The sequence below is a fragment of the Palaemon carinicauda genome, chromosome 38, assembly GCF_036898095.1.
Source record: "Palaemon carinicauda isolate YSFRI2023 chromosome 38, ASM3689809v2, whole genome shotgun sequence".
Lineage (NCBI taxonomy): Eukaryota > Metazoa > Arthropoda > Malacostraca > Decapoda > Palaemonidae > Palaemon > Palaemon carinicauda.
This window is the reverse complement of record NC_090762.1, coordinates 56327099-56339960: the sequence shown is the minus strand read 5'-3', so window position 1 is coordinate 56339960 and position 12862 is coordinate 56327099. Positions and strand designations below refer to the sequence as shown.

General features: G+C 40.2%; 1 protein-coding gene across 3 annotated transcripts in view; it reads right to left on the bottom strand.

Annotated features, from left to right (window-relative positions):
* Ranbp21 (exportin-5-like protein Ranbp21) overlaps positions 1–12862 on the bottom strand; it is a 126024-nt gene that overhangs the window by 65221 nt on the left and 47941 nt on the right. For all 3 annotated transcript variants that reach the window (XM_068362255.1, XM_068362257.1, XM_068362256.1), the window contains exons 4-5: positions 8839–8910; positions 1003–1161 (exon numbers count right to left, since the gene is read on the bottom strand). In XM_068362255.1, coding sequence (XP_068218356.1) covers positions 1003–1161; positions 8839–8910 — 231 coding nt within the window. The remainder of the gene's footprint in view (positions 1–1002; positions 1162–8838; positions 8911–12862) is intronic.

Here is a 12862-nt window from a genome sequence, read left to right as displayed (position 1 = left end):
CAAAATAGGTGCTTAAATGAAAATATAAGACTGATAATAAAAACTATAGGAACCATAGAAAGGAAGATGACAAAGTGAATTACAATACTCTCAAAAGACAAAATACAATTTCTGTGCATTATTTCTTAAACAATATTGGACTTTCTGTTCAAAATTTATATCTTAAATATAACTGAAGTTCTAAGAGGCTTCTGTTAGGTAAATTAATAACTAAAGGTACCAAAGAATTGCTATCTAGCTAGGCCACGAAGCCTTTTTACCTATATCTTCATTCTACTGTATATAAGGACAATCAATATATCAATCACTTCAGACTTCATCTAATTGCTGGGTTCACAAATACTACACTTCTGTTTAACCATCTTATTGAACATAATTTTGTGACTTTATATCCGTAACTCCTTCAGCCCTAATTCCCTTTCATTCAAAGCAACTATTTTACTAGCTTACTAGCTTACTTGTTCAAATCAGTAACCCAAAATTCAATACTTCCCAATTAAATGGCATAAACACTGTAAAGTAAACGGGAAGCACAGAAGTTTCTCAAGTTATCTATGCAAATAGATCAATTCTGAGCAATAAGGTCTTGTGTTATGCTCCTTCCTCACTCAGAGCAATTACTGTAATCAGTTAATAGTTTTCGTTTCCCAATATTTCTAGTAATTGTAGTTCATGTAGATTAGGTCTAATGGAGTTTTGTTAAATCCAAACTAGGTTCTGGCATTTGTTAATAGTTTTACTTTTATATGAGTCATAATCATGGGTATAAACAGATTAATCAGTAAAGTAACATAAAAGAGTAACTTTTAATAAGATTTTCCAAACAGTTTCTCTAGAGTTCTACTATCTTCAATAACCTTTGACCTTCCAATAATGTATTTACATAATTCAAATATCAGTGTTACCCTTAAACTATGAGAAGTGTGTTTAAATCAGCAACAAAACCTTCAAGTGAAATCAGGGATATTTCAGACCATAAAAAAACCTAAGTTCATGAATTACCTGCAACGTGGCAACATCTTCTGCAATACGAAGGAATACTAACAGTACTAGTTCAGTCTGCGTAGGACCACGCCGAGACAGTTGATGAAGTTCATCCAAGAGTCCAGGCCACTGCTGAGGCCATTCTCGCTTTATCATCTCCACAACCAACCTTGAAACCTGTTAACAATGTTTAATAGCATCTCCAGCTGGACAGCTTTATAATAAAAATTACAAAACTGTACGCAATATCATATATACACCTAGTTTTTTTAAAAGGTATGATATAAGTAGTAACCTTATAATAATCTATCTAATATTACTTGTCAAATAAATTACAGGATCCTTGGTAAGTGTAATGACATAATCTGCTCACAGGGGAGGAAGTTTCTGAAAGGTTTGATGTCCAAAAGCCTACAAAATAATCAAAGTCAAAGAAATTGAGACAGTCTGATTGTAAGTTACATGGGTGCACAACTACAACAGCCATTAATGCAGTCTAGGTTGGCATGGTTTGAGGATGTGATGAAATGAGGAGAAGCCAGTCAAAAAGTAGTAAACAGGGATGCAGCAGGATGAAGAAAGGCCAAAAAATTAAGTAAACAACATGAATGTAACAGGACGCTGACATGTTTGCATCCAAAATAAAGAATAGAGGATACAGACAAAAACCTAAACCTAATGGAAATAGAGGCAAAGGGTATGCAGATATGAATAAAGTGGAGAAAACTCATTGTATATTCTTCACCTTGTTAAGGGATAAGATGACATGATAACTCTACACTGCACAAGCTTAAAGCAGTATGGAAATCATAAATTCATGAAGAAATATAATAAAGTTTTAATGTTACAGTAAAAATGTTATGTAGGGTAACTGAACACAAAATGACTATGAAGTACCTTAAGCATAAATTACATGAAATTACAAAATTAGCTGTATAGTATCAAAGCATGCAGTTATGCAAATACAGCTGTTTTTAAAACAGCAAAAAAAGCAATACTGTTATCAATAATCCGTTACCTACAATGAGAAGTTATACAATGATAAAATTCTGTGACAAACTTCTCACTTTTGTTAATCTTGCAACTGATGACAGTGTACATTGAATAATTATCTGGAATTTACTCAAAATTTATTACCTTTGTATTTCTTCATAAAAATATTCTACAAAATTCCCTCAAGTACTTTACAAAACTGTATTGGTAATTTTCATATTCCAAATTTGGACAATAACCTTCACCGTTACCCATTTCCCCCTTTTGTAAAAAATTAGAATGAAACGAGATATGACCCACTAAGAACATACAACAAATTTTAAAAGTATTTGTATTTTTCCTGGCTATATAAACCCATAGTCCTTTAAAATAGAGAAATGTCTATGGCAGAGTAACGCCAGGCAATCAGAGCTAAAGAGGAGTCCTGCCCACCCATCTGTCTGAGGCTTAAGACCGAGCGGTGGTTGAGGTGGGAAGTTAAACTTTAAAGGACTCAGGTCTATATGGCTAGAAAAAATGCAAATTTCTTTTAAAATTTGTTATTTGTTTCTATACATTTACAAACATTTCATCCTTTAAAATGGGGAGATTCACTAATTGGTGGGTGGGAAGTCCCCCTAGAACCAAACTGATTGGTTCTTTTTTTTTCCCTGGAAATGTCAACCTATCTGGTCCTGTACAGGAGCAAAGGAGAGGACTCCAGCAACCCTTATCTGTCCATCATAGGGAAGAATTGGCTGATAGGGTATGGCCGGTACAAGAAGACATGTACATGGTCAAAGGAGTGATCCTTTCTCCCAAAAGGGACTGCAGTCCAAAATAATATACCTGCTGCATGATGATCAATAGGTTGGTATATATTTCACCATTTAGAGAGGATGTGAAATACTTCCTTTGAATAAAAAAGGGAATTCAGAAGTGTAGTTTACCACCATCAAGTTAGATACAGTGAGTAACACTTTGATCACTTAATCAACAGAAGGCAAAGAAAAAAAAAGAGCAGTTAATTCTACTTTTCCTGCCAGACTTACATCTACATGTTGCCATCGACAAGATGTTTCCTGTCTGTGTGGGTGCTGGGGTGGCTACACAACTACTTGAGCAGCCACCACAAGACCCAGAACAAGAGTGTTGAGGGACTTGTGGGTATACTCCTACAGGTAAAAGCCCGTAAGGTTGTTTGGCATTTCCACACTCCACCCTTCAACACCTGACCTACTGCAAGATTCTTCTTAAAGGGTACGGTGGGGCTTATACCCGACTTCAATCCTCTCAGGTGACAAGGCATAAGCTTTACAGATAGTCTGATGGAGTCAGCAAGAGGTCCTGTTCCTTGACACCTCTTCTTGGTCCTGCCAGTACTAATGATGAGTGGCTAATAATTAGTGCTGAAATGTCATATTCTATTCATATAACAACTCAGCTCTCATAGGATACAGAAGCATCCCTTCTCGATTCCCAAGTGTGTGTCTTTCTACAAGGTGAGAGCCTCCTTAATTTATGCCGTTGTCATAGGATCACCCCTCTTCCTCGTCGCCGCTAGAGAGCTGTTCTTGAACGACGTTCACCTGCATGGCCTCCAACTCTTTCATGTCGTCCGTCATAAGCTCCTTATGGTGCTCCTCAAAAAGCTAATCAATGTCGTCCTCATCGACTTCCAGACTCACGGACCTCCCGAGTGTAACTATCTTGGCAACCTCAGGTTGTGCAACAGAATCAGGATCGTCAACTTTTTCGGTTTCAGCTTCAGCTAGGCCTACGTGGAAGCCCTCAAAGTCTCGTGCAGAGACCGCATTAGGCCACAGCTTCCACAAAGAGTTCAAGGTGCTCTTCGAAACCTCCTGCCAAGCTAGATCAATGGTTCTGAGGCCTATCACATCAAAATGTTCCTTCCAAAATTCACGCAGGGTGAGGTTTATGCTGTCTGAGATTTCAAAACATCTCTTGAAGAGATGTTTCGTATAGAGTTTCTTGAAGTTGGAAATCACTTGCTGGTCCATGGACTGGAGGAGAAGGGTGGTGTTAGGTAGAAGATAGAAAACCTTGATGAATGAATAATCCCGAAGGATATCATCCTCGAGGCCGGGAGAGGAAGCAGTGGCAGTGTCCAACACCAGCAGCCATATCAGAGGGAGGCACTTCTTTTTCAAATATTTTTTCAGAGTCGGGCCAAAACAAAGATTTACCCACTCGGTAAACAAGAGTCTTGTTACCCATGCTTTCAAATTGGCCCTCTACATCATCGAAAGCTTCTCCTAGCCCCTGGATAGGTGTGGTGGGTTATATACGACCCGAGGTTGAGAAAAAAATTTTTTTTGCCATAATTTTTCATCCATATTGGTTGTAAGTGATATCGACCTGCGAGACCTCAGTTCAGTGTGCGCAGCAGTTGGGTGAGGACGCATTTCATCCCAGCTCTTTTCCTTGTGCTATTTCTGAGATACCCTCGGGTCGAGCTCGACCCATCAATACCTAAGTAAGGTAAGTTGTGTAGTATCAAATTTTTATATAATTATCGAATGTGCAGTAGTGTTTAGGAGTGTATTAAAAAGGATTGTTGTAAAGTGTTAGTGAATGTCTTCTACACCTTATGTTTATATAAAATAGCTTATAATTTCTCCTGTTTTTGTAAGTTTGTACCTTTATCATAATAATTATTATATTTTTTTTAATTGCCAAATAGTCTATAAACTTCCTCCTAGCTACCATAATATTTTTATGCAAATCCTCAAACAATTATATAAGTAAATGACTCACTGATATTGACATATCTTTCTCCATCTCAGGTAGCAGATTTGACCTTCCAAGATGGTGTGGTTGGCGGCCATTTTGTGAGCATATCCTACACAAGCTGGCATAGCTCTATGTATTCCTCTTTTTTATGAAATTTCTGATATTTTCATGCATAATAACCATGCTCAGAAATGGATATAAGGATTTTATTTATGAAAAAATTCAAAATAGAAATCCGAAGAAAAAAAAATTCTCATTTTCATAAAACTAAATAATATCCAAGTGCAGATTATTTTACACATTTTTGTTGTACGATAATAATACAATATCCTGTAAAAATTTCAGCCACTAACTATGTTATTTACCTACCCCAAAAAATGTTGAAAAGAGGAACGATTTTTTTAGCCCCCCCAAAAAAATTACACTATTTTCCTCCTTTCAGGAAAAGTTCCCTTTTGGTTCCTCCCCACTCAGGATATCAGCAAATGGTGTTTAATTATCGTAGAATAAGTGCTTACAATAGTTTTAGCTTATTTCCATATTTGGATTTTAGGTGAAATTTTTTTGCAGTCATTTTTTTGTATACTTATTTTTTTTAATTTATTTGTAATAAATATTTTTTTGGACTTTCCTTTCATTTACTTTTTTTGATGAATAGAATATTCTTTGAATTTTTTTTTTAATAGTAAAAGGTTGTGAATTGTTAAGTATATGAATTTTCTATGAATTTTTTTGTGACCTCGGGTTGAGGTCGACCCATCAATACCTGATTAAGGTGGTCAAATAACGATACCTATCCAGGGTTAAGCACTTTGTGGGCCTTGAAGGCTCAAGAAGTCTCCGAATGAAACACCAGCAGGGACTTCACCTTACAATCCCCACTGGCCTTTGCACAGAATACAAGGGTAAGCCTGTCCTTCATAGGCGTAGGCCTGGGTAGCTTCTCTTCCACCATGATGTACGTCCACTGAGGCATTTTCTTCCAAAAAAGCCCAGTTTCATCACAGTTAAAGACTTGTTGGGGACTGTAGCCTTCTTTGATAGTCTACTCATCGAACGTCTTAACAAAGGCTTTGGCCGTTTTCATGTCCAAGCTGGCAGCCTTCTCAAGCTGCACCACCGAATTAATGGCAGACTGTCTCTTGAATTTTTCAAACTACCCCCTTGAAGCCTTGAACGCTGCGGTGCCTGCTTTGTTGTCCCTTCTCCTGCGTCATCTTCGGCCTGAGCACGCACGAGATCTCCGAAAATGGCGCTGGCCTTGTGGCATACTGTTGTATCAGTAATAGTGTCTTCAGCAATTTCCTTATCCTTGATCCAAAGTAGAAGCAGTCTCTCCATCTCATCATGGACGTGACTCCTCTTGCTGGAGAAAAAAGTCACGCCCTTAGAAGGTGTTGCTGCTTTGATGGCTTCCTTCTGTTCATGGATTGTGCCTATCGTCGACGGATTTCGGCCATACTCCTTAGCGATCACACACATCCGCATGCCAGCCTCATACTTCTTGATTATTTCAAGCTTCGTCTCCATAGAAAGCATCCTCTTCTTCTTACCCTGCAAATCAGCAACATTCTTGGGACCCATGGCTAATAACGAACAACTTGAATACTGTAACGCAACACGATACAGTACAGTAACTAAAAGCACGAAAGAGAAATCACCAACATGAATTCAGTGTGAATGACAGAGCTGCCAAAACGAAAGATACTGACCAACAGGAGAGCAGGATCTTATGGCGGTAACTAGCATCAGAGTAGGGAGATAACCAATGGGAGTACGGGAGGATGGTGGTGAATTTAAAGTCTCGCAGAGTGCAAATTTCAAAATTAGTCTCAGCGCCCAGGTGAATCTTGTACTATGCCTCGTTTTGTATCATATTATATAAGTCGAAAAAATCTTCCCATCTTGTTTCGTATCATGAAATTTTCTTATGCAGGAACTGTGGTATCAAGATGTATCACTGTTTATCTCTGCACCTGACCACTGGTTAAGCCAAAAGACAGCTTGGAGGGAGGAAATGGTAGACAATTTCATGGACACAGACACAGCAGCCAAGAAGAACGTGCATTTTGCACTGACGTGTCAACCAGAAGAGGTGATGCCACAGTTTTTTCTTTTGAAGAGAACCTTAAAAGTAATCTTCTCTTCCTCAAGAGTTAGGGGGGGACAAAGATATTGTTTGTCTGACTGGAAACAAGTGTGTTCTAAAATCCATAGATCTGATTGTCAATTTGATCCAGGGCCAATCTAGCCACATTTGACAACAGCAGCTCCAGGGATGGCCTCGCCCATTGAGAAGGCACCGAATTGCCAGTCAATGACCAAAGTTCTACCCGAAGACAGAGCCAAAGTAACATCACCCAGTCTGTCTTGCACTCTTAAATGAGTGCAAGAACGTCCATAAAGAAACATGCCATCTATGGATTGTCTGCCTCTGTCGGTAATATGCTTAGGTCCAGTACCGTAGGGGCTGACGAATCCCATGTTCCCACATACTTAGCAGGGGTAAAGGGTATGGCAGGCTGCTCTGGAGATTCACTCCTCCCTAAAATACGAGAGCTCAGACCCAAGGACAGATCCAACAACATAATTGGAAGGGATCATGATGGGCCCGACAAGTGGGAAAAGGATCTCTGGCGTTGATCATTGCAGAGACCGTAGATTTACCTTATATTCTTCCTTCTGCTGAGTGGGATGGGGAGAATCCCCAGCCTTTTTCTCATAGACACAGGGTACCGGCCTATCCACCAGCAACTCAAGGTGGTCGGCTGCACTCAAATCAATAACATCCTCAAGCGGTGCCATTGTCTCAAGATTGGTCTACCATAACAACAGAAGGGGGCAGAAGTCAACCATCCAGGCCGCAAATGTAAGGAGGGGTGACAAAAGTGGTGATACCAGGTACTGGGACAATACACATGATTTTGGCCCCAGAACTAACTTAAGCCCAACCTTGGGAGCATCACCAACTTGTACAGAAGTTTCTTTCCTGAAGGTATTGGCATTGTTACAAGGGAGCAGGCCTTCACAGTTCTTTAGGACTTGGAGATCAACTAAAGAATCGCCACTGTGGTCACTTACATTGGTCACAGCATCGATGTCCTTCATCACAGGCATCACAACAAGACAAGTGGACCTGAGGACACCTGGGTTGAGGTAGTCTTAGGTACCAACTCCCTTAACCAAGACATAGAGGGCCTACCTGCCAGAACTAAGGAGGTCAAAGCCTTCCTTAGGGTAAACTCGTCATCTGTATGGCCATAGGAATCACAGGGGAAACTCCACATGAAACCAGAACCTGAAAAACCTGCCAACACAGATCCCAGATCTCCTCACTCCTGTAGCTTACTGCCCAGGGGACCAAGCTAGGGGTATATACACAGAAGCCATGGTAGCACTCACACTCAATGGGGAAATAAAAAGTTGAAAGACTTCCTTGGTGCCTTCCTACATCGAAGAAGGCTTAGCTATCTTCCCCTTCAAAACAAATGACAGCCACTGCACAGGAAGCCACAATTAGCACTTAGCACACAGGAATGATTGAAAACAATCATGGCCCTTATGAGATCACTAGTGTGTGTGCATCAAAAGCTAGTTTAGTCTTTGACTGGTTGCTATGTCCACCCTTTCCCCAGCAAGTACAGATCTCTTGCTTTACATCAATCATACGCTACAACAGCCAGTATTCACTTCCTGAAAAGTGAAAGAAAAAGATCCAGCCCTTGCGCAGGGTTGCAACAGTACGCCTGTACTCGTTGCAGCTAAAGACAATAGTTAAAAGCCTCTGATAGGAGAGTAGGTGAGGCTACTCACCCACGTACACCGAGTCATTTCAGCTCCATTAAAGACACTCCCACATTTTAAAGGACAGAAGGTTTGTTTACACATAGGATCAATCAGTAATTCGAAACACAAAAGAAAATGATGGGCAAGTCTCTTTATAACAGGAACTATCGGCTACTCATGCTGTGTACTGTAATCAAGTTTCCCTATCTAAAAGATATTTTAATAGATGTTTGTTGAATAATTCAGGTAAATTTAATGCAACATAATTGCAAAAATAATTAGACTTCACTATAAAAGATATTAAAAGTATACTCCCCATGGCAAATAAAAATTAACACCAACCTTATCTTTAACAAAGAGATGTTCTGACAACAAGTCTAGTGAGCCCTCTGCAACAAGACGCATCACATTCTCCTGTAAAAAAAAATCAAGCATCAGAAAATAAAAATTCAGTTACCCTATAATACCTAGGCCTACAAATGGATTAATGCAAAAGTATATCGCTTGTACATGAAAAACTGTTAGTGTATATAAAAGTTGTAGCTATAAAACTTTCCTCACTCATGAAATGAAAACAAAAATTTCAGTCACATTGAAAAAACTAAAGTCTATTAGCTGTGATAACGGCCAGTAGACCTACTGGATGAGACTACCATCTTTCAACAACAACACTCCAGAAGTTCAAAACATTTTTGCTTAAGAGTAAAACTTTAATAGTTATTACCATAACTGTTATCAAATAGATCTGTACTCCATTTTATTTGAACAGAGGCTGCAAACTCACCAAGAGCTCAAAGAATTATATACATTGAACATGAAATAGGGATGAGAGGCCAGCAATTAGAAATGCCTAAGATACAGGAGTAATAGGACAAAGAACAAAGGAAAGGTTTGAATAATGGCAATCTGTCTTATATTTTCTCTCTATCAATTTACTGTAATTTGGTCACACATCAAAACACTAAATCCATTTGTTAATAGTTTCTATTTCTTTTTAACAGACAGCAAGTTGCATTATTTCATTTATGGAATATAACTTGTGATGAGCTAGCGGAACACATTGTCCTAAAAAACATGATGCAAACAACTGAGTTTAGTTGAAACTTGTTGGTTCAGCTCAACAAGGTTTAAAGGAATCGATATACCACACCATCCACTTATGTAATACAATATAATCTAAGAGCACTTTCTTTAGCCAATGCAAGAAAATTAGGATCCAAATTACCCAATAGTTGTTCTGCCTCACATTCTAGTTTTCTTACAGTGTGACTAAGACTGTGGCATGCAGGGGTTTAGCTGCAGAAGGGTCTAAATTAAAGAATTTGATATTCTGCAAGAGATTTTCAATATGAATTGCGCAGTAAACTTTCAGAACAATTACCGAGAGAAAAAACTTTTAAAACTAAGTTTCAACTAGGGGAGTTAGCTAGGTTAGCAATGAAAAGGGTAAGACTAGAGTGCCATGGATTCACCACTCTGAAAGCTAGCAATGTCAAGAGCTTATAAAAGATCAAATATTGAAAGTAGGCTGAATGGTCTAAAATGGAGGCTTGTCATTATCGTTGTCATCACCGCTATAATCCACTAGCCTAGTCTCCCTGATTTTCCTCTTAAATAAGAGCAAGTTCCCTTTAGCACTTTGCACTGTTAACTAGGTCAAGCCCATTACATGAGAGGTACAGTGAGGGAAACGTCTTTTCAAAACAATTTAAATCACAGTATTGTCCCTGCCATGATACACTAAGGGAAAGTGGATCATGAACTCCCAGACACAATACCCATACACACGTAATAAATGCCAAGAAAATCTGGGGAAGACATTTTAGGGTGCAGTAAAAAGCAAAAAAAATCTGCAGTAGGTTTGGTCAGTAGCAGGCCACTGAAGAAACTGAGGAGACAAAGAGAATGGTGCATTAATTACTGTACCACTTACCGCTAGAATACTCATTCCTTTACCAAATACATGGGTTAATAGAAAATTTCAAAATTTTACAGGTAAAGGTTGATTAAACCAAACTTCTGAAGATATATATGAAAAATGTTATTTTCATTAGTAAAATAAATTTTTGAATATACTTACCCGATGATCATGTAGCTGTCAACTCCGTTGCCCGACAGAAATCTACGGTCGGGATACGCCAGCGATCGCTATCCAGGTGGGGGTGTACACAACAGCGCCATCTGTGGTCAGGTACTCAAGTACTTCTTGTCAACAAGACCTCAATTTTCTCCTCGGTCCACTGGTTCTCTATGGGGAGGAAGGGCGGGTCCTTTAAATCATGATCATCGGGTAAGTATATTCAAAAATTTATTTTACTAATGAAAATAACATTTTTCAATATTAATCTTACCCGATGATCATGTAGCTGATTCACACCCAGGGTGGTGGGTGGAGACCAGCATACATGTTAACAAAGAAGCTAAGTATCCCGTATTTCATTTTATTAGTTATTCAAAATAACAATATAAAATAAATAAGTACCTGGTAAGGAAGTCGACTTGAACCATTACTCTGCCTTTATTAAGTACGTCTTCCTTACTGAGCGTAGCGGTCCTCTTAGGATGCTGAACGACTCTTAGGTGCTGAAGTATAAAGGGCTGCAACCCATACTAAAGGACCTCATCACAACCTCTAACCTAGGCGCTTCTCAAGAAAGAATTGACCACCCGCCAAATCAACCAGGATGCGGAAGGCTTCTTAGCCGACCGTACAACCCAAAAACAACAATAAAAAGTATTCAAGAGAAAGGTTAAAAAGGTTATGGGATTATGGGAATGTAGTGGCTGAGCCCTCACCTACTACTGCACTCGCTGCTACGAATGGTCCCAGGGTGTAGCAGTTCTCGTAAAGAGACTGGACATCTTTGAGATAGAATGATGCAAACACTGACTTGCTTCTCCAATAGGTTGCATCCATAACACTCTGCAGAGAACGGTTCTGTTTGAAGGCCACTGAAGTAGCCACAGCTCTCACTTCATGTGTCCTTACCTTCAGCAAAGCAAGGTCTTCTTCCTTCATATGAGAATGAGCTTCTCTAATCAGAAGCCTGATGTAGTAAGAAACTGCGTTCTTAGACATTGGTAGCGAAGGCTTCTTAACAGCACACCATAAGGCTTCTGATTGTCCTCGTAAGGGTTTAGACCTTTTTAGATAGTACCTAAGAGCTCTGACTGGGCAAAGTACTCTCTCCAGTTCGTTACCCACCAAGTTGGACAGGCTAGGGATCTCGAACGATTTAGGCCAAGGACGTGAAGGAAGCTCGTTTTTAGCCAAAAAACCGAGCTGCAAGGAACATGTAGCCGTTTCCGATGTGAAACCTATGTTCCTGCTGAAGGCGTGGATCTCAATTACTCTTTTAGCTGTTGCTAGGCATACGAGGAAAAGAGTTTTTAATGTGAGGTCCTTAAAAGAGGCTGATTGGAGCGGTTCAAATCTAGATGACATAAGGAACCTTAGGACTACGTCTAGATTCCAGCCTGGAGTGGACAACCGACGTTCCTTTGAGGTCTCAAAAGACCTAAGGAGGTCCTGTAGATCTTTGTTGGTGGAAAGATCCAAGCCTCTGTGGCGGAAAACCGCTGCCAACATACTTCTGTAACCCTTGATCGTAGGAGCTGATAGGGATCTAACGTTCCTTAGATGTAACAGGAAGTCAGCAATCTGGGTTACAGTGGTACTGGTTGAGGAAACTGCATTGGCCTTGCACCAGCTTCGGAAGACTTCCCATTTAGATTGATAGACTCTGAGAGTGGATGTCCTCCTTGCTCTGGCAATCGCTCTGGCTGCCTCCTTCGAAAAGCCTCTAGCTCTTGAGAGTCTTTCGATAGTCTGAAGGCAGTCAGACGAAGAGCGTGGAGGTTTGGGTGTACCTTCTTTACGTGAGGTTGGCGCAGAAGGTCCACTCTTAGAGGGAGAGTCCTGGGAACGTCGACCAGCCATTGCAGTACCTCTGTGAACCATTCTCTCGCGGGCCAGAGGGGAGCAACCAACGTCAGCCGTGTCCCTTTGTGAGAGGCGAACTTCTGAAGTACCCTGTTGACAATCTTGAACGGCGGGAATGCATACAGGTCGAGATGGGACCAATCCAGCAGAAAGGCATCCACGTGAACTGCTGCTGGGTCTGGAATCGGAGAACAATACAATGGGAGCCTCTTGGTCATCGAGGTAGCGAACAGATCTATGGTTGGCTGACCCCACAGGGTCCAAAGTCTGCTGCAAACATTCTTGTGAAGGGTCCACTCTGTGGGGATGACCTGACCCTTCCGGCTGAGGCGATCTGCCATGACATTCATATCGCCCTGAATGAACCTCGTTACCAGCGTGAGCCTTCGATCTTTTGACCAAATGAGGAGGTCCCTTGCGATC